General features: G+C 40.5%; 2 protein-coding genes across 5 annotated transcripts in view; one reads left to right on the top strand and one right to left on the bottom strand.

Annotated features, from left to right (window-relative positions):
* Window positions 1-946: 946 nt before the first annotated feature.
* The window catches only part of gabra5 (gamma-aminobutyric acid type A receptor subunit alpha5), a 28316-nt gene continuing 6243 nt past the window's right edge, over window positions 947-23019 (bottom strand). For all 3 annotated transcript variants that reach the window (XM_030433149.1, XM_030433148.1, XM_030433150.1), the window contains exons 6-10: window positions 19362-19444; window positions 10282-10425; window positions 6932-7084; window positions 6529-6740; window positions 947-5010 (exon numbers count right to left, since the gene is read on the bottom strand). In XM_030433149.1, coding sequence (XP_030289009.1) covers window positions 4720-5010; window positions 6529-6740; window positions 6932-7084; window positions 10282-10425; window positions 19362-19444 — 883 coding nt within the window. In that variant the 3' untranslated portion in view covers window positions 947-4719. The remainder of the gene's footprint in view (window positions 5011-6528; window positions 6741-6931; window positions 7085-10281; window positions 10426-19361; window positions 19445-23019) is intronic.
* The window catches only part of gabrb3 (gamma-aminobutyric acid type A receptor subunit beta3), a 52865-nt gene continuing 38906 nt past the window's right edge, over window positions 9061-23019 (top strand). For both annotated transcript variants that reach the window (XM_030433144.1, XM_030433146.1), the window contains exon 1: window positions 9061-9155. In XM_030433144.1, the coding sequence (XP_030289004.1) occupies window positions 9061-9155 (95 nt within the window). The remainder of the gene's footprint in view (window positions 9156-23019) is intronic.

Here is a 23019-nt window from a genome sequence, read left to right as displayed (position 1 = left end):
GATGGACGAGCAAGTACATTATTATTTGTGTCCGTTTCTGCTCAGCCAATTAAATTATCTGTATCCATACTGGGAGAGGTCGGGCTCGAACCAGGAATGGTTGGGACGAACCTTAACTCTTTAAACCTGACATTGTTATTTCTCGATCAGAAGTTGCTATATTTATTTATCATTAATTAGCAAACTATTTCGAATTGAACTTCAGATTGATGTTTTTAATCAAGAGAGCAACATAATTATTTACACAACGAGTTTGAATGAGTATGTTTAATACAGCTACCCAATAAGGATAGAAAATGTCTTTAAAGTTAACATTTGACAGCACTAACCTTTTTGGCTTAATAAGTATGTCATGTGTAAAAATAATAATAATAAAATGTTTGTATAAATGTCATAAAGCAGCGGCACATCCTTATCATGTGGTGGATACGAGAGGACAGCCCTCCTTCTCCAGCGTATACTGAAGCCCATCTCTGCTTCTCGAGCTATACACTGTGATTGATGTCATTTGGTGCCATCAGTGACAGCTTAATTTGGTGTAGAGTACGGGCCTGCAGAATGGAAAAAGCAACTTAAATGCAGCTAAATCCTTGACAAACAGATGTGAGCCAGATGTTACCGCCACAGAGACCCCCAAGATGGATTTACCACTGTAGAGGCTGCATGATCTGGATGTGCATGTGTGTAATCAAAGGAGAGACGGCACGTGCTGGACCGTTGTTCCATCAAGCAAGATTAAGGCAGCGTTTTTTTTCTTTTTTATCACATCCACGGCATAAATGTATCTAAATACGTACTGAAGTTTCATACAGTATCTACTGAATCACGCTGCACTTATCTGGGATCTCGCAGCAAAGATAAGTAAATGTTGGGTCACAGATGACACATGATGATGATGATGATGAAGGTGTTTGATTATCACAGAGGGGAAATAACAGCGCACAAATGGAGTCAGTGAAGCTTTATTTGAAATCTGCATAACAATTAAGAAAGAAAAGATTGGGTTCAATACTGGCCCAGACCCTTAACACTGGTCATCTGCACAGGTCTTTTTACAAAAAAAAAAAAAAAAAAAACCCAAGACAGTTTTAAAGGAGCATTATGTAGTTTTGAGAGAGAAATTTTGAGCGATTTATGCCGAAACAAAATAAATAAACTCTTTGTTTTCATGACTGAATAAGCTGAATTAACAAACTGACCTTAAAGGGCAACACACTTCATACTATTCTGCTTTTTTAAATATTTGGCGGACCCTGCCACTTTTCTAGCTTCACACAGTGTTCTGCGGACCTTATTTTCCTCTGAGAACAGCTTGTTTATTCAGCAACGGAAGAGATTAATATTTGTTGTATTACATAAGAGTTTGAATTTCTTCTCCAAAGCTACATAGAGCCCCTGTGAATTAAAATCGAATAATTCGTTAAACATGGTCAGAGAGCACTGTGCTTACAAAGAGGGACGGGATCAGCTAAAAAGAATCAGAGTACAGCCATATATAGAAAAAGACTATTGCCAAAAGGATCGAATTCGGATAAAAAGACATGAAGGTCAAAGGTCAAAGGTCAAAGGATCACATATTACCATCAACAGAAGTCATTATTCATACGAGCATTATTTATTGCTTCAGATATTTGCACTTAAAGAACAGCCTGTAGCTAAAATTCACTTAAATGTAATAATACAATACAACCGGTGTGCTCCATGAATGTATTCAATAGAAGGCATGAGTAGATCACATTCATATTCTAATTCCTTCACCCAAACAGACAACAGGCTCAGATTCTACGTGTCCCTTCATGTGAGAACTGTGAAGACCGCACAGAACTTACTCTGCTGAGGTGAGTGTCGTGCATGCAGCCGTCTTCAGTGAGTATCGGGTAAAAAAGTTGGACTTTCTATGTGTCATGAGGTGACTTTAAAAGCAACTTTACCTTGCTTTGAATATGCTTATTCGCTACGTTGCTGAGAGAAGATCGATGCTACTCACATAAATATGAACCCAGAGTCAAGAGACAGTTAGCTTAGCTTAGCATGAAGACTGGAAGCAGGGTGGGGAAAGATTTACCTTCTAGCACCTCCAAAGCTCACAACTTTATTTAGACACTGAAACTAACCCTTGTTTGTTTAATCCGATCAAAAACTGGAAAAAAAATGGTGGATTCAACAGAGACTTATGAACTAGATTTTTCCTCGGCTGGGTGCAGTAACTTTCAGCCGCCTGTTGGACCAGCTGAAGGCAAGTTAGAGTTACAAGTTAACACCTGCTCTGGTATCTAACTTGCTATGTTTCGTACGAGACCTTCATCAGGGAAAGGTCTTGTATCAAGTTGCAAATAAATGTTTGTTTTCAAGAAAGGTAGTGATGTGGAAGTTTGCTCCTCTTCCAAGCACCTGGCTCAGGAAACATCTGTGTTCAGTATAAAGTCAATACAAACTGCAAAACTTGCCAATTTACTGTCAAGATTCTGGGTTACAGTTCAGTTGTTTCCTGTTTTATGTTTAAAGTCTCTCCTCATGTTTCCTGTCTTTGTCTTTTTACAGCCTTTTTCCCTGTTCACCTGTGATTCACTTGTAAACTAGTCCCTTTGTTTTTTTTAATCAAATGTTGTCCTTCACTTTGTTGGTTCGTCATTCTGATCATTCGAGTGAAACGTTGTCATCATCAAACTTATATATTTATTATATAAATAAGATACAAGGTGTTAACGAGTTGTTCTTAAAGGAGCTAATAGGCGCGTTTGTTTGCTGGGCTAGCTTTGTCTGTTGCCTGTTTCCAGTCTTCGTGAGAGGCTAAGCTAACTCTCATCCGGCTGGACCTCCATATTTACTGAACAAACATGTAATGATCTAATCTAAGCCTTGTCAAAGAAGCAAATAAGCACATTTTCTAAATTATCAAAGTTTCCCCTCTTTGTGCTAAGCTATGCTTCAGATTTACTGTCAGACAAGAGTGTTAGCAATCTTCTCAACTCACTACCAGCAAGAAAGTGAATGCTTATGTCGAACGACCCCTTTACAACAACATTCCAACATTATTGACAAGTTTACATTAATGCTTATCTTGTGTTTTTTGCCTGAAACCATAAAAAGTAACGCATCATGTGGTCAAGAATAGTCAAAATACAATAACCCAGTCATTGTGGTCTGATAGCCTGATAAGCTCAAGTCAAACTCTTCAGTACAGCAGTTACTCTAAATTATGACAAAAGAAGTGATCCTGCTCAAAGCATACAAATATTTATCAAGAATATTTGCAAGGAGTCATCAAAGCTAATAGAAACGACAAACTGATATTAAAAAAAGTTTTTTTTTAAGAGAGCACTGTATGTTCTGTCAAAATTGCTAAAGCTCAAGCTATTTTGCTCATTTCTCAATATCCGGTCAATGAAGCACTAGACTAGAGTAACACTGTGTTGCTGTATATGCATAACATAGAAGCTAACCTTACCAGCTTAGTGGTGCTTTTCTAAAAGCAGGGCATATATACATATTCCTTAAACTACATACATACATACAGGATTCTCAACATGGTGACCTGGAAACAGAAGCTGCCACTATCACTTAAGCTTGAAATCTGTCCCCATTTAAAAAAACAGAAGAATTAGTATATGGGGGACTGGCCATTCAGAAAACGAGCACAAAAAAAAAGAACATAAGGAGGAGATGATTTAATGGCTTCTGAAAAAGTAACTGCAGGAGATTTCAGTGCATTCATAATGAGTTATCACACTCTGAAGGCAACACATTTAGCATGGCTATTCATCTGCTTATAACAAGGAAGCAAAGTCCCATGTGCCTGGGCCCAGCCGCGCAAAACCTGGACCTCCAGCCCATTTGTACAAAGTAAAAGAGTTAGAAAGGTAAAAGCCGCTTTTGAGTAATAACACAGTAAAAATGTTGTTTTGCATAGCATTTGGCCTTGCTGTACCATCACCTACCGTAGACTCAAGAAAAATATATAATGCCAAATGCTTAAATCTTTTAAAATATCAGAATTAGGCAGAAACTGATCAGTGACTGGAGTTCTAAAATGAGATAAATTAAACTGTCTTTAAAGGTCCCATATTATAAAACGTTATATTTCCTGTCTTTCTTTTTATTAACTCGAAGGTCTAGGTAGGATAAAAATAATGTTTAACTACAGTATCAAATGCTCACATTCTCTTTTCAGAAACTGTCCCTTTAAATGAGTTTTCAGGACTTGTGTAAAGTTGTGATGTCTCAACTGTTCAGTCAGCGGCACCGGCACAACCGTGGTTACAAAAAACACCCTACAGAGCTAATGTGGGAGCACGGTGGGCATTGTCTGCTCAGGCCTGTGAGAGCTGACCAATCCTGTCTTAAGAGGGTGACTTAAAGAGACGGGAGCTTTCAACAGATGGGTAATAGAGGTGCTGCAGCGATGGACAGTATGCAAAAAAAAAACATTGAACACTGAACATTGCATTGACGCATGTAAATATTTTCTAGTTGACACAGAATGAAAGTTTAGGCTTAATATGGGACCTTAAAGAAAAAATTGTATAACACAAACGTACAAACTCAAGGCAAACATGGCAATGTTTTCCTGAAGCGACAGGCATGCAATGTTATCCAATGACCTAAAAAAAAAACATTCTTCGACTATGACACGAGGACTAAGTGCTTGGCATTGATTTTGATTGCGTTCCAGTTATGAAATCCTGAAGTGGTTGTCAGGAGGGTGAAAGATCGCGGAGCTTACACAGCTCCTTTGATCACTGGTTCCCTATTGAGATACGTGGCCCAGTAGACCAGGTTGAAGGTGCCAAACAGCACTGGGAACACTATCCTGGACATCTTGTCAATCTTGCTCACGCTGTTGTAAGTCTTTTTGGGGTCTGGGGCCTTGGTTTCAGAGGGTTTAAGCTGTACAGCCGTGCTGTTTGAAATGGTAGAGATGGACGCGTCCTTCGTGAGGTTGGTTGTGTAATTCATACCAGCCGAACACGTGTTGTTTGGCTTTTTGGACAGAGCCAAAGGGTCCTTCTTCTGTAGGGAGAAAGAAAGGCATTGATTGAGTGTAGATCACAGCAGGCGCAGTGCATTCATCGGACATAATAAAACAGGTAGTTAATAACACAGGCTCACAAACAGAAAAAAGAGAGAACAGTAAAAGATGGCTGGTGCAGGTGGAAAGTGAGGATCAATGTCCTTGGGCAATAATGAAGTGGCACTGTGCCACGAGTCTGGCAGCTCAGAGTGAATGTATTGATCCACTATTTCTGAACTCCCACATCTTGCCCTAATTCATCTCTTACTTTATAATCATGTGTGACATCAACTTTTTCATTTCTCCTCTTTCCCCAACTTTCTACACTACAACTCTTCTACTAGGAGGAGATGGGAAGAGAGAAAGAATAGATCACAGAGGATCGGGAAGGGAAAAACGCCAGTGAGTCCTTTCAAATAGATATTGACACAGCCTGAACCCACAGTAAGGTTTAAAGCTGCTGTGACATTTCTCTTTTTCTATTACAGTGTATTTTCTGGAAATTACCGCCTTCTGTGCAGTTACTTTCACATTCTTAACTCCTTGGATAACTTGTGCTGCAGCAGTAGAAATGTCAGTTTCTGGATTGCATATATTTTCTTGTTGGAGCAGCACTGATGAATATTTCCTACTGTTACATGCTGCTAGCTCCCGTTGCCTCTGCCAACCTGCAGTACTGACAGAGTGGATGCTGTATGTGTCTTTGTTTTTGTTGTTGTTTCTTGTTTCTATGTGACTGAGGCTGCAAACTGAATTGCCCTGTGGGGATAAATAAAGTTGTTTGAATTGAATTGAATTGAATTGAATACTTTTATATAAACAGTGAGGCAAATGTTTAATATGAAAGGTGTCGCCTATAGTGTCAAATCCACAGTAAAGTATCACCTGACTCTGCAGTTCTGCATTTAGTTCTTTCTAGACTTATCTTTTTTTATTGTCTAGCCACTTTAACTTGACTTGTTTTTATTTCCAGGTGTAGCAAGCACCTGTTTCCTGTGTACACACTACCTGTCTGACAGCAAACGTCAGAGAGACAAAAATAGCAACCAGCTGGTGAACAAAGAAAAGTGTGTAGCAGCTAAAAAGCCGGTTTGTTTTTTGGGGGAGTTGAGGAAGACTGAAAGTTCTTAGTGTGTTCCAAATATGGCAACTTCTAACTACTTCAGGATTAGTTTAGTGCTCAAGTTTATTTTTTTTAGTTTAGGCATTTTGGCATTTGCAAACTTCCTACAACCAAACATCAGACAATCCTGAGACCAATAGAAACAAAAGTATCTGCATTCACAGCCCAACCAAATAAACTTTCATTAATTGTGGTGACTCTTCGTTGATTACACCTATTATTTAGCCTTCATTATCAACCTTGAATTTAAAGCCAAGTCTGATCCTCAAAACAAACTGTTGAACTTTAGGTCCCCAGAATAAATTGGTCCCCGCAATGTTAGTCACCTGCCACGTCCTGGTCCCCACAATGTCCTATCAACATGAACATAAACACACACATAAACAGAACATACCTTGGGCTGTTGAGCCTCCATCGCCTTTTTTCCATCCCAGGCCCAGCTCCTCTTGGTGAAGTAGTTAACTGTGGCGAACTCAATGAGGGCGGAGAAGACAAAGGCGTAGCACACTGCGATGAACCAATCCATGGCTGTTGCGTAAGCCACTTTAGGCAGCGAGTTTCGAGCGCTGATGCTGAGAGTGGTCATGGTGAGCACTGTGGTCACGCCTGGCGATGGAGAAAACTCGGTCACGTTTACTAACCAGACGTACTACTGAGTGTTATTCATGTGTGGGGTACAAAACACTCTACAGTCATTTCACAGGTATAAAGTATATATAAATTATTAGAGTGTAAAATCAATGGTGATTTCCAATTTAATTTATACTAGTTGATGTGTCTGCGTGTTCCAAACTCACCGAAGACGGTCCGCGCTGGCACAGACTCGCGGTTGAGCCAAAAGGAAACCTGTGACAGGATCACAGTCATGAAACAAGGCATGTAGGTCTGGATGACGAAGTAGCCAATCTTCCTCTTCAGGTAAAAGTGAGCCATCATCACGGTGTATTGACCTGTAGCAACCAGCAGAACAGAAGCAGAGGAAATGCTCAAAGTGTTAATGTTTTACTGTTCCTCACATCCTAATGATCCGCAGCTTAAAATACTCTAAAGAAAAGCACTTTTTACTCATGTTTGAGGAATATCTGCTAACATTACAGTGGCCAGCTGTTTTAGGAAACTACATAGACAGGTAACGAGAATCTATTAAAGACACTTTATTGACATGATAAAGAACAGAACATCACCAGCCTTAGAATAGAACATTTAAATTACTAATATACTTTCTTATAATCATCCATAATAACTGTAATGGTAAGTCCACAAGATATACACATTCAAGTGTGTTTACAGGTCATGGGGAGAACTACGTTAAAAAAGTATGTCACTCAGTAGCTGAGTTGCATTGTGGGTAACAGGTTTTGATAAGGAAGAAGGATGAGTGGAATAAAAAAGGTGTTATCGCCGGTTCTGCTGTATCAGATTGGATTACATGTTGTTAAACTGCCCATCATGAGTCCAACATTGTTATAGGAGTAAAATGCTCTACCAGCTTTTTTTTTTTTTTTAAAGCCTGGTGCCTACATTACTCACAATGCATCTCAGGCACTGAGTGACATCACTGGGGGTAATTTATCAGCTTCTTCTGGAGCCACAAAAGGCTTAATTTGACTTCTTTCACATATGCAGTAATACTCCCCAACACCTGTAAACAGACTGTAATGAGTGAATTTGGTGGAGTGACCCTTTAACCAAGAACAACAAGAATTCAGTACAATATGAAATCTATTTGCAATAGAACAATATGGAATAAAAGGTCTTCTGCAATGGGGGATAAAGTCTTCAAACAGAAATGTTTTTTTAACTGCATTCATACTAAAGAATAACTCAGTTCCTGTCTGACAATGTGGCAAACTGTCTATTCACTCATCAGCTCACTCTACTGTAAATCCACCTGTGTGCTGTACACCTGTCTCTACAGAGCAGCGTGTAATGCCACATATGTCACAGCTGTTTCCGTCTGTCTCTGACACTGGTGGTGGATGTAGCTCATGCTGACGTCCCACATCGAGTAACTTCTCCATGATGACACTGATGAGGTTAGCCTATCTGTGGTTTATGTTGTTTTATCATCTCCTCTCTGAGACCCTTTAAAAAGTGATTCCTTTTTCTTCTTTCTTTCCTTTTTTCCATATGTGCAGTCATTTATAATCTCTGTCCGGGGATGTGTTGTTTTCATTTCCTTCAATCAGTGGGTGGTGTGACATCCTCGGAGGCTGTGATTAAGGGGCTGCGTAAGTCAACTGTACAGGCCTGGAATACTCCTCTAAATATAAAAAGTGTGAGCAGAAAATTATTGAAAAACAGTTTGGCAGGGGAAATCATCACATCCTGTTAATCAACTGAAGATTGCATTTGAAGGATTTTTATTTATTTTTTTTCTCAAAAATCCTGTCGAGCCATGGAGTCTGATAAACTATAGAAAATCCACAGATGACTGCTGCTTTCTCCTGGCAAAATCGGATTTTTCTGTCTCACTAATCCCTTGTCACAATCTGCATCCTGTATCTCTCTCTCTCACTGTCTCTCTGGCTCTCTCGCTCTCTCTCTCTCTTTCAGTGTGTGTGTGTGTGTGCGCAACAGACAGTCCGTCCCCGTCCTGTCAGGCCGGGCCACTCTTGATTGGGGGACATACATCCTTTGCTTGCCTGAGCTTCGAACACTAAAACAGAACCTGGATCAGCGGTGATTACAAGCAGGTGCACAGATGACTGACGCAGAGGGGGGTTGAGAGGGGCTGGAGGAAAAGTTTGGATGGTCCGTGCGATGCGGCAACAAGCATCATGTCCTTAATGAAAAGGGCACCTGTGTTGCTCCGAGGACTACTAGCCGGCAGCCCTGCTCCGTGCGGGCACGACTGGGCGAACCGCGCTCTGATCTGACCGCCTGCTGGGCTTGGAAAGTGGATGGAAATCTGCAAGGCGTGAAAATGCGGTTGTGGTGGATTTTACTGTTTGGTTTTTGGAGTGTCTGCGGGGAACTGCCGTTCATAGCGGAGAACAACGCTGCTATGTTGGTCAACTGGTAAGTTCAGATGAAAAAAAAAAAAAAAACATCTGTTGAGCTCTTGTGATCTGAAAGCGCTGCCAATGTGCGTAATGTAATGAACTCACAAGGTTTCCCCTGTCATCGGTTCCATTGCTGTGTCGATATTTTCATCCCCTTCAGATTAACCTGTCAGGGTCAAAGGTCACTTCTAGCCAGTGTGAGCCCTGTGCTGAGCTATTCTTGGCTTGTTAAAGAGGGTTTGTACCTCAGATTAGCAATGCTAATTAAGGCCATGCTGGGTCTGTGTGTCTGAGCAGTGCAGGAGGGGGTGAGGAGTGAGACGGAGAAATACAGCAACCTGTGTGGTCATGAACTTGTTGAGCAGTTTCGGGTCTTTCAGCCGAGGCATTGGTGGATTTCCTCCTGCTGCTTATAGCCGCACACTTAACGGTATAAATATAGTCGCACGCATTATCCAGTGTCCTCAGCATCTTTCAGGATAAAGCAGTGTGCTCTGTGTACATTTACATTACAGCTGTAGGAATAAACTCACCGGCAACAAGCGGGAGGAATGTATTATCATACTTCTTTACATAACAGAATTAAGCAGATGCCGCGCGGCCCCCCTCCACGTGTCTCCCCGCCGCCGCAGCCAATCCCCGAGCCGTGACGACACTCGGTAAAAGCACAACTGATGGGCCTGCGTACGGATTAACCCTACAGACCCAATGGCTCAGACCACGGATAAGTGATTTTTTTTTTGCCCCCCTCCCCTCCTCTACTCTTCTCTTCTCTGGCTGCCCCAGAGACAGCTGGCTATGTGTGGGAGGCATCCTCAAATCCTTGTGATTCATTCATTGTCTCTATCCAGCTTGATTTGAAAAAAAAAAAAAAATCTTCTCACAACATCTTTGGATGGCACACGCTGTAATAACACAGAGCTGAATAATAGGGTTGGAGCTTAACATCCCCGCTCCTGTCTGAAGCTACTGTACGACGAAAGGAGGGAATAAGTGAGTGATGGGAGATAACGGAGAGGGATTAAGCGGCAGGAATTCCAGCTGAGGTGTAGATGGGCGTGCGTATGATGGAGTAGGTTATCTTTAATCTGAGGCCTGGTCGTCCAGGGTCATGTGACGGTTTTACTCTCGCCTCACCGTACCTCGGCTGGTGTAGATGTCCTCCGTGCCCGCCGTCTGACCAATCAGATGGTACTGGTTGAGCCGGGAGCCTTCCTCCGCCACCACCACAGACTTGGCTGCTCCCTGAGTCCACGTGTAGACCACCTCCGAGACCGGATACGCATCTGTGAAAACCAAGCACACAAACTAAGTAAAAAAACAAAGTAAAATAATGCAAAGTTTGACTTCACTGGCTCCAAAATCTCCAATATGAGGATTCAATGTTTTTGTTTCAAGGTTCATTTATCCGTCGTTCTACAACACAGGGATGTAAAACAAAATGTTGGTGTGAATGTGGCGTTACTTCTTGCTTTTCGTTTCGATATCATGAGTTAAAAGGTTAGACCGGCCACACTGGATGCATGAGTCGCGTCTCTCACGTGTGTGTCAAGCGAGGCTGCTACCTCGCTTCATTTAGAGATTTGGAGTATGACCTGAAAACGACCTGTAGACAGTCGAATCAACATCCTATCAGCTTCTCACCACAGTTTAAATGTCTGTATTGACCATAACTCACTGCTGAGAGCTTCAAGATTAGCTAAGTAAGAGTATTTCATTCAGCAAACACGGTATTGTAAATTAAACTCTTCAGGAAGGTTTTAAAAACAGCAAGACGCTGCGACTCGGCAGTGTATCAGTGAATCACTAAATTGTACATAATGAATTTAAACATTACTTCAGCAAAATACTGATCCACACACTGCTCCTGATGCATCTGGGGTCAAATGTAGAGTCACTTTGGATAAATACTTCCGCCATTGTAATGTGATGTAGTGAAAATCACCGCATCATTTCCTGAACAGCAGCCTGAAACTCAAACGTCAGCCTGCAAACACGACTTTATTTCCATGTTCTCTCTAAGCTTTTGTTGTTATTTTCCTCTCGACCAAAGATGAGTTTGATGAATGACATGTTACGTGATTAAAATTATGTAAGAGCTGCATTTTGGTCATGTTAGTGTTTCAGGTACAGTCACATTCATCTCCCCTCCTGTGAACTTTGGTGTCATAAAAAAAGTGAACATGGACTCAGCGTTAAGCAGATAAACTCACATCGTTCGGTTGTTTTCTGTCAATAACAAATTGAGAAGCCAACACCATGTCACGTTATTCATCTCAGAACATCAAAATAGATGAAAGTAAACTAGAAGCTGCAGCACTGAGCATGCTCAGTGACCACACAGCGCCGATACAGAGATCAGTGACATCAGAACTGTTTCCACAGCAGGAATACACAGGCTTTGGCTTCACATATAAAAATTGTTGCGATAAATTCAAATTTTTTTTTTTCTTGCTTGTTATTTTTTTTAATCGAATTTGTTGATAAAAAGAACAAAACAACTACATTGGGAGATAAATTCACACCAACCTTATCCTTTAAAGGCACACTATGTAGACATTTAAATCAGAGGAGAAAGAAGAAAAGTCTAAACAAACTAAACAAACAAACCCTCTTCGTTTTCATGACTGAAAAAAATGAATAAACAAACTGACCTTAAAGGACGACACAGCTTCATACTGTTTTACTTTGTTTAGGTGGCGGACCCTGCCACCTTTCTAGCTTCAAACACTGTTCTGGGGACCTAGAAAAAGGTTAACCACGTAAAAGGTTGATATTAAAAGTTATATAGCCGTAACTCTGCTCCTGAAGTGCCTGACATGCCTCGTCAGTAGTCCCGCCTTTAATTCCGTGACTTCTTGACATCACTAGGTCACCATGTCACACATTTGCATAACTTATAGAAGTGGAAGTGAAGCTAACTGGAAAATTAACAATCAGTGAGCAGTGCTGGCTCAGGCTGGTGTGTGCTGACCAATCAGAGCAGACTGGGTATTTAGGAGGTGGGCCTTAAAGAGACAGGACACTTTACTTTCAAAAAGTCAGGAAACCAATAACCTCAGGATTACCAAGTAGACTATTACATTTAATTTGTATGAGCTAAAATGTTTGAACAACTTAAAATCATTTCTCTACTTTACATGTTAATTTTTGAGGTAATGAGTCCTTTAAGGAGAGATTTTCAGTGATTTCAACACATTTATACAGCAGGAGGGCCGAAACTAGTGTTTAAAGACCTCATATATATATGTATATATATATATATATATATATATATATATATATATATATATATATATATATATATATATATATATATTCTTCAGATGTAGCAGAATTTACCTACGGCTCGTCAGAAACATCAGCGTCAAACTGTTTACATGTTGTGTTACTGTGTTCCTCGGCTTTATCATGTTTCTAGCTTAGAAAATGTGGCGTGGCTATGATACAACACTTGACCTTTGACCCACTTTGCTTCATTACACAGAGATTAACTTGGTGTCACTGTTAAGAGCTCGTGTTTGGATCTGATGTAATCAGTTTGAGCGCTTGACAATACGCAGATGTTACTAATGGTGTGAGGTTATGTGTGAATGTTGGCACAGTTCGACGGATTGAATGATTCGAGGTTCGCTCGCGGGGGTTTGACCTTTCACTGCAGCTTTACTGTTTCAGAGGCCTGTTTACTGCGGTGTGTGCGAAGCAGCGATACTAAACTATATATACATCATTTTAGCTGCTTTTATGTGCTGATGCATTTCAAACACATCTTTGAACACACAGTCATCAATGCTAGTTCATTTTGAAACAAGCAAGCAAAAAACACTCTCAGCGGCTCGTACTGTACCGCCGTACAACCGCACACATACTGTAGATGCACTAAATCTGTGTTTAGTGTGTATGTATGTGTGTGTGTGTGTGTGTGTGTGTGTGTGTGCCTGCTTGTGTGTGTGTCTCTCTCTCTCTCAATTGTACTGCAGTGCAGCTTCCAATCTAACAGTATTGCACTAATCCAGCAACTGTGGTGTTAGAAGACTTCACAGCAATTTAGATTGACCCGAGTCAACCAGTCTGTGGATTATCGTCTCAAAGACACGCTGCATTGTCTCAAACGAGCCTCTGCAGAGCCACATGAGCTGCTTAATGTGTTGTTTTCTTTTTACAAACACATAGCTTGTAATTTCACAATTCATGGCAAAAAATTTACTACGACTCCTTCTGCTCCTAATGATTTTGTCCACAATTGAACGGTCCAAAGTGCTTTGTCTGTAGATTACCACCACAGTTTGTATGTTGGAAGATAAAGATACGTTATGTAATGGTTTAGCATGTCTTTATAAGGTGCCACTAGCTGTTTTCCCCTTTCCAGTCTGTGTACAAAGCTAACCTGCTGTAGCTGCTCTGAAGCTAAGCTGTTGGTTCTCACTTCATATGAAGTGTACCTGACAGATGTGTCTGTCTTCTTATTTAACTTGTGAATAACAGAAGGAATGAAGAAGCACATGATAAAACCAAAAAACTGTACTTAACTTGCCGGTTTCTGCTATTTCTTCTCTATTACTCAATTTTCAGAACTTGAATATCATCGTTCTCTGAGTCTAAGGAATAGCATTGTCTATGAAACCACTGTTTAATCTTAAAGGTGCAATATGTAAGAATCATGGCTGAAAACATTCAAAACATGAAATAAAAATAATCAAAAGACTGTGAACGATTAATGGTTGTGATGTTTTAACATCTACATATTCTGCTTAGAAGGCTACACCCATACTCATAGAATCTGGGGTTATGATATGTAACCAACGTGTTGCAAAGCATGCTAACCAGCTAGCCCCCGGCCGTGATCCAAAGCTCCTGTGCTAGCAGTGTAAACATCAACATTCTCCCGACGCTCTGAGCTCCCAGTCTGGATTGCTAGCTGCACAGCTAACTGAGCTAATTAGCTAACAGCAGCTATAGTTGGCAGCAGTTGGCTGTTACTCTGGTCATATGCTGCTATTTGTTTGAGCATGATTACAACAGGTGGCAAATTCTTACGTACTGCACCTTTAAAGAATACACTTTTTCAATAAAACATCCCCCCCAAACCAAATCTACAGTTCTCATTCTATGTAAACAAAATTTGGTCTGAGGTTAATGTGATGCTTCAGCAGTTAAATGGATCATGTAGGTATCTTTCAGAGCTGCAGTCTCTTTAATATTGCATGAAAATCAGGCTTTTTTCTTTTCCTGGGCTGTGATTCTGTGCTGAGGTGGAGACATAGGTGGAAACCATGGGGGGGACAGGAGGGTCCGGGCCCTCCCTGATCCTATGATAAAGAGAGATTTGTCCCCTTCAAAAACCTTTATCAGAAAATAAATAAATAAATAATATGATAACATGCATTGAAAACACTTGCAGAATGATGTGTTTTTAAGTTTATAAAGATTGGTTTCCCCCCCGACCAAATACCTCACAATGGTTGAGTCCACCACCAATCAACCTGCACCACACACACCTGTGTCTGTGGAGTGTACACGAGTGTGCTGGTGGTGCCGGTGGACCGAAGTAAGTAGATATCTTGCAAAAGTTGACTTTAAAAAAGGAGCTATTTTTCTCTTGTCACAAAGTTTCTTTTTATTTGAGTTTTAACTTAAAATAGCTCGATGTTTCAGTCACCACAAACACGCTGTAGATCACCTGAGGTCTCGTTAAAAACACTAGAAATTTCCCGTGTGTGCCCTTAAAAACCTTCTGCAGCTGCTCTCGAGAATGTTTTCCGTCTCCTGTCCCTCCAACAGTGAAGTGAAATATCTGCCCTTGGGTGGAGGGCTAGTAACACGACAGAGTGCTGGAGCCTCATTTTAACTTCAGATGAGATTTGGAATTCCTTTTTTTACACATCGGACTTGGACTGCAGCATTTACACTGAGCGCACCGTCATCCAGGTGTCTTTACGATCAGTGTGGACAGGAGCTGCTGTTGTGTTGTACACCGCAGAAAAAGGATGCTGCTCTTATTATGTCTCTGTCATTTAGGAATCCATGATTCAAAATGTCTCCCAGTCTGTAGCAGCTGTGCTTTAATATTATAATATGACTATTAAGAAGCCCATTCATGTGGGACGTTTAGCTGACAGTCATGCCTGTGACGTTCAGTACACAGAGGAGCATAGTTAGTGTTGAGCGTTAAAGAGGAAATGCAACGTAAAAGTTCGACCTCTACACAGAACAAGTATCTCTGGATCTCAAATCTTGTCTTCTCAAAAGTTTGTGGGCACTTTGTGAATTTGCAGACACACAGCGTCTTCCCAGGTCCTTGACTGATTTGAAGTCTTGCTCCTGCTGTTTTGCCCTTCTGGTAATTTTGTCCATTCCCCCACCGGGCGAGCCCACAACACACCTCAGTGAATATTTGAAGCTGCTTTTATTCCGGCTTTGGTAAATGATGATCTATATCTTACATTACAAGAGACTTAGTTTAATGAAAATGTCGGAATACAGCTACACAAACGGTGGTTTATCTGTATAATTTCATCATGGGACAAACATTCATGAGAACCAGGATGTGCTCTAAAATAAGAAATAATTCAAAATGCTTTCTAATTGTATTTCAGGTCATTTACAGTGGCTTCTGTTCCCTTTTTTCATTTGTAGGAGCAAGCTTAATATTTCAGCAATGAATTGGGAGGAACCCAAAAACAAATTAGCATTTTACTGTGATATTACCTCCAATATAATTAAGACCAGGACAGCCACAGAAAGACTTGTGAGTCCTACAAATGTTTGTTTTTCTTGTCGAATAGAAAGAAATAATGGCTAAATGAAATGCAAATGCACAAAATAAAACATACCTGATCAATATACTATGTCTCCTATTCTGCAAAGTATATAAGCTGCTCCAAATTTCAATTAGTTCTAATAGAAACAAACAAATAAATAATGTGCGGTGGTTGATGATGACCAGCTTCACCAGCTTGATCCTTTTGTCTCCTACTGTGTGGTCACAATGTTTCGTTGATGGGCTAAATAAAGGGATCTGATGTGTTCTTACATGAATTCAATCAGAATTTAACTTTTTTGAGGTGCGCAAAGTGGTTAATAAATGTCTAATCTAACAGAAACATAAGCATTGTTGTTCTGGTTGGGCATTTAATCTGATTATTAGTGGAATATCAGGGTCCATGTAAAAACAGTCGCTGTGTTTACTTCTTTTTTAAAGACCTTTTTGAGATTTTTCCACATTTCCCACAACCAAAATTTAGAAGAGAAGATTGAACCACTCTGGTTGCCCATTAAAACTCCTTTACAAAATGAAATGTGATGCTTCAGGAGATGCTTAGCTTAGCATAAAGACTCAAAGCGGGGCAAATGGTGATTACCCTTTGACTTCTGTACAGACTACAATAACAAGATTAATATGCTAGTTAGTGAGCTTTAGAGCCTCTAGGCTGATTTTTTTTTAACCTTTGGACACAGTCAGGTCACCTGTTTTTTGTTATGCTAAGCTAAGGCACAGCTAAAATGTCCCACCTGCAGCCTCATACTGTATTTAATAAATAGTTCTTTATGTCCAACTCTCTGCAAGAAGACACATACTGTACGTGTGAAGGCAGAGTTGTTTAGCATTAGCATTAGCACATTAGGTTTAGCATTCACATCAGCACATTAGCATAGCAGCAAAGCAGACACAACTGAAAAGACATCTGACTTTGGAGTAAATGTGCTGTGTACCAAAATGACGCCTCACAATGGTTGAGGTTTTTTTGTTGACCAAAGAGGTACGGCAAGCGATAAAGTACATAAAACAATGAAAGAGACCATTACTCAGAGCTAGCTAACATCACTGTACATGGCTATCTTCACAGACTTAAAAGCTAGCAGCAGCAAATACAATTTTTCCACTTTCTATCCATCATACACTTCCTTTAAATTGTGCCACAGATACATCCGTATACTGTCGGACTGTTACGATCTGAAGGAAGCATACGGCTGAGAGCGACACTGATGATAGTACAGCTGAGTCCATGAGAGGTGATTAACCCAAGAGCAGAGGACAGGTCTGCTGTAGCTTTGAAAGCCTGGAGCTCAAGGGTGAGTGCTCTCTGTTCGGTCAGAGGATTAGCTAGGGTTAATGGAGTCGGAGAAAACAGGATATACAGCACCACCGCAACTTCTGCAGATTACAGCCTCGCAGAGGCTCTGCTGCTGACATGAGTTCATGTTCAACAAAGTGCTTCTTGTTCTGAAGTTAGCATCTTGGTTTTTGTTGGACATCACGCGGTTCACTTTGTCATGTCTAATGTAATAGATTACACTCAGACATCTTGTATGAGAAGAGACTCTACAGGTGAGAAGGGTAAAGGTTAACTCACAGACATCACCACAAAGATTTCCCAGTTGATCACTTGCATGTGCTGAATCATACTCAAATAGAAGGCAGCACATCACCAGAGTCACCGCTAACTGCTGCCAACCGTTATCTCAGTTAGCTGTGCAGCTAGCTGCGCAGACTGGGAACTCTGAGGACGGATGGACTTTAATGGATATGCTAACTTTAATGGATATCTCTACAAAACAATACGTACAGGTCATAACATCAAAACTGTTATTCCCTCAAATTTAGTGGATAATTTCAGGCTATTTTTAAAAATGTTATGCTGATATATTGTAATGTTAAATTCTGACAGATTGCACCTTAGACAGCATTTTTTTGTGTGTGTTTAAATATCTAAATATGCAAAATAGATATTATTATTCCCAGAGCAGAGATCTGAACTACATTAAACACCTGCCCACACAGTTTTGGACCTTTTTGTTTCTGTCTGAAAGAAGACACGTTATGGATGCAAAACAGCTCCAGATCTAAGATCTAAAACTGAAGAAGTGCATAATTATACTATAATATGTAAATGAGTCTTTATCACTTACCTATTTATTAATTTACTTTGTGTTTATTTAATAAATCGGCAATATGTAAGTAATTAAGTTAAAAACATTCCAAAATTTTGACCTTATGATTTCTGTGTATTGTCTTTCTGCTAAAGTTAGCATGCTAACTAGCTTGTCCCAGCCCGCCCTGGCCCAAAGCTCTTGTGCTGGCGGTTCACTTCGCTGGTTCTCCAAACTCCCAGTCTGGACCACTAGCTGCACAGCTAACCAACTAGCCAACAGCAGCTACAGTCTTTGTAGTTTTGTCGTTCAGTATTTGTCTAAACATGCAAACAAAATGTGTTTTTCTTTCTTTCCTCCCCTCCGCTGGATGTAGCTGCTGCATACAATTATTCCAGGTGTAAATACTGTTCAGTTGGAGGGTTTGAGTTACCTGTAACCTCAGTAACAAGACGTTTACAGGATACCCGGTACAGACCTGTATTTAAACTCTGTATAATTAATTAGCGGCAGGTTTTGGACTTTCCGGGCTCCCTGATAAGTTAATCGACATCAGATAGCTCGACGCCAAGAACAACAGCTAATCTAGTCTCAGTCAGTCGCTCTGATTATCCCTATCCCTGCTCTGGTGTGACTAAAGTAGGCGTGGGCGTGGTTAAAGGTAATTCGACGGAGCACGCAGCGTACTGTAGCTCTGCCTCAGAGAGCGTTGAGGCCCCGAGGTAACGTACAAGTGTCAGGGAACACCTCCAGTGCTAATCTTAAGCTCACATGGCTGGAGCACCCCAGGTATTTTTATACCTCTGGTGCTGTGTGACGCAACCTAACTAGCTTACACATTATAAGTGTGGTTTAGCTGTGCATGTACAAAGTGTATGGCTGGATGTTTAAAGGTTACCTTGGTGGTAAATGTAGGTTTGGTGCGTGTGTGTGTGTTGCTGTTTTCACTCTGTGTGTTTCCGATATTTCCCATCAAGTGTAGTTGAGGCAGTGAAGGATGCAGCAGAGCAGCCCTGACATGTTGATTAATGGCTTAATCAGGAGCAGTGTGTCAGTGTCTACATGGCTATCTCCTGCATCGCCACAACAATAGCTTTGCACCTGAGGGACACAGGCTGTCAGACACACCCAGGTACATCCATCCCCACATCCACCGCACGGATAAAGTCCCTGAAACTGATGCCACGACAAAACTACATGCTCCTTTTTTTTCTCAGGAGTGACCTTGTGTATTTTTAGAAAAGATTTGGGGATGCTGTCTGAACTCGTGTGTCGGCTGCTGACGTGACAAATTTACACTGCACCTTTCACTCAATGTGTGCATTTGCCACTCGTGGGCTTGTTTACTCACAGCTTCCGAATTTAAGCGGACAAGCATGGGCGTCCATCGGGAAATCCTCCAGTTGCATGGGGCACTCCGCTGATATAGTCAGTCTGAAAGAAGAAGTCATGCATCCAAAGTCAGAGAGCAGATAAATCAACTGTGTGAGATGGGACATCATCATCATCATCATCATCATCATCATCATCATTTACACAAATTGGCGTATCTCTTTAACATTTGTTTCATTTGGGTTGTGCGTCATTTCGTATGCAGCCATTAACCGATGAAAATCATATTCTGTCTTCATTAGTGCGTCTAAAGTAAAAAAGCACAGAGCAGTTAGCAGCTGAGCCACCAGAGAGTCCCATGATGATACAGTACCGACAGTAACAAGGACTGTGTCTGCAAAAATGTGCCTGAGAATTGTTTCTACGAATCAATTGCAGAATGTTTTTTGTGTGTGTGTAGCAAGGCTGCCACCTGCCTGTGGAAGTGCAATAAAGCACAAATAAAAAAAGCTTTATTGGAAACAAAACACAAAGCGAATGAGCTCATCGACACGACCGGCTCACAGAGTCTTATCTGATGGTGCCCTCTGCTGGACGGAATAATAATAGTCAGAGCTGCTGTCATCACCATGGAAATCAAAGTGTATCCACACAGACGCCCACTGACGCCAGCAGACGAAATAAGAATGCGTGACATCGACTGTGTAGCACAAGACTGAGGAACAGTAGGAGTAGGGCTGCATGCGATGGAAAAAATAAATCATATTGCGATTGATTTGCACCACATTCACGATGATGGGATGTTTGTTGGAGTCTGTGCTAAACAAACATGTTGTTTTACATCTGGAGAACGAGGTCTGCAGGTCAGGACACCCACATGCTGTCTGCTCACATTTTACTTTTATCAAAACAAATGCAGCTTCTGTGATTTTAGATTTTACAGCTGGCCATCGTGGGATTTCTATAATATTTTGATCAACTGTGTCGCCCAGCTAGGAGTATTTTAATCCAAGTTTCTACTGTGTTATACCTTTTATTATATAACACTAATTCCTTCGTTACTGTGCATGTATTTTTATAGCTACATGACTTTGCAGATTAAGATTTAACATATAAATCATACAACTATCTTAAAAAAATATGCTCAGTTTCTTTGGATAAAAAAGTCCTGATCAAACACCAGCCTACTGATGGGTGAGTGATTATACACACAGCTTTGCAACCAAATACACTGTAATATTACAATATTTTTAAGGTGCAATATCTAGATATTGCCACCTGTCAAAGGTCACTCCAAACACATCGTGGCAAATCACCAGAGCAACTGCTAACTTTTGCTAACAGGAGCTAACTTCAGCAAGTATCTCTGCAACACAGTACAGAGCTGCTAAACACTGTTATTTCTCTTCTGTTGGTTCATTTTTGTTTTTATGTTTTGAACCTAAATTCTCATATAGTGCACCTTAAACTCTGGTTGGAAGTTGGAGGCTGAACCTTAGGACAATTTGTGTAATGTAGACACAAATGTACAACAAAATCTTGAATATTTCTATTTGTTGGAAGATGAAGACATAGGAAACATGAAGTTTTGGCTTTTAATAATGTTGTCTATGTTTAAACAGAGCCGGACCAGGCTAATTTATGGCTCAGACAGACAGTGCAGGGAGAAACTAAAGGGGGAAAACTCCCACTGGGGGAAAGTGTGGAAGCTAAGACGGCTTCACTCGTATCTTGATCCACTGTAACCTGACAAACGTAATGATATTCAAATGATATAATACATTACTGTAATACGGATAGTGTTGAGTGTGGTATTTCTATTTTTACATTAACTTGTTCTTTACATCCAGCGCCACTATAATACCTTATACTGCATTATACCAACACAATGCATAAATAAGATTAAAATTGGCTGCAGAGGAGGGATTTCAGTATATTAAAGGCCATCTGCTGTCTCAGCTGTTTTGGTTAAAAAATATGGCCCACATCAACACACAGCAGCCTCAATCTGAGAACGGCGAAGAAGAGGATGGAAGGAGGAAGAGAATAGAAATACTGATGAGTGTGGAAGTCGTTGTGTTATACTGAGCCTGCTACATTACAGAGCACAACATTACACTGTATAATAATCAGTGTTTGCCTGCTGTCCTGTTCAGGCTCTGTGTGATGTCCTACATCACTCTCTAGTGGTCTATTATGCAAAGCTCAACAGAGGAACTGAAACTGCGTGTGAATGTGTTCTGCATACAAAAACTCCCTGTGATAGTGATCCTGATGTTGCATCTCACAGTAATAAAGAATCAGACACCAAATGTGATTAACTTGATTAGTGTATAGACTATTTTTATACTTAAATTGTTTTGTTTTCTCAGATTCTTGCGTCTCAATTGTGAGGATTTGCTGCTTTTGCTGAATGCATATAGACAAAAAGATCAATAATTAGAGCAGATTTATCAATAATGACAAGGATTATTTAAAGGAGACATATTATGCTAATTTTGTGGGTTACTACTAGAACAGGTTTACATCCTTTAGTGCTCAAAAAACACTTTGGTTTTCTCACATTGTCCACTACTGCAGCTCTGTGTTCCCCTTCTGTCTGAAACGCTCAGTTTGAGCTACTGTCTCTTCAAGGCTCCTCCTCCTGAATACCTAGTCTGCTCTGATTGGTCAGCTCACACACGCCTGAGCCAGCACTGCTAACAACAACAGAGCAGCTGTGGTGAATCAATTCTTTCGTGCCAAACTAGCTGCTAGGCATAAACTATATGATTGTGTGACATGGTGATGTAGTGTGATGTCACAAAGTCACAGAATTAAAGGCGGGACTACTGACGAGGCATTTGGGGAGCAGTGTATTCTGTGGGAGAAAGGAGCTTCTGTTGGTGTGGACTTTGACTTTTTTTTACTTCTAAGATCTTTTGCAAGAACACTGAAGGAAATGGAAAAACTAAAACATAATAAGTCTCACAAAATATTTGCTTCCAGTTTCTCAAATATTAGTATTTGCTGCTTTCACGGAGTGTCTTAATAATTATCTCGAGGAAAAAGATGAATGATCAAGAAAATAATCGGCATAATTAAAGGAGCAATATGAAGTCTCTTTTTTTATGCCTCAATGAAATAAAATAAACTCTTTTTTTATGACTGAATAAACTTACTGATCTTAAAGGACACCACAGCTTAATACTCTTTTACGTTGTTTATATGTGGCGGACCCTGCCACCTCTTCTAGCCTCAAACATTGTTCTGGGACCTTATTTTCCTCTGAGAACAGCTTGTTTACTCACACATAATATTTTTGTGTGTATTATTACCTCAATAATTCTGTAAATATAAAAAAATCTTAGTTTTTTTTCTCAAACTTCACAGTGCCCCTTTAATAAATGATAATCAGCTTCTTTATTTTACATTCCAGTGTCTGTTTGAGAGGGATTTCTATCATGAAGTGAGTTATTATCACAGTGCAGAATGCAGGATGATACTCGGGTCATCCAGGTTGGCGTAGTTCTGCAGCGCTCTGACATTTTTTCTCTGAGCAGCATGACTAATATCCACAGAGGGACTTTACAGTAAATGGGCAGCTCTGAATGGCTTTAATTAGTGCAGTCAAATATATGAGGTAGAGGCGCCGTAATAAATCATAATGACCAATAAGGACAGTGCAGACAAGCAGA

The sequence above is a fragment of the Sparus aurata genome, chromosome 11 (assembly GCF_900880675.1).
Source record: "Sparus aurata chromosome 11, fSpaAur1.1, whole genome shotgun sequence".
Lineage (NCBI taxonomy): Eukaryota > Metazoa > Chordata > Actinopteri > Spariformes > Sparidae > Sparus > Sparus aurata.
The sequence above is the reverse complement of the archived record's forward strand: the minus strand, read 5'-3'. Positions and strand labels throughout refer to the sequence as shown.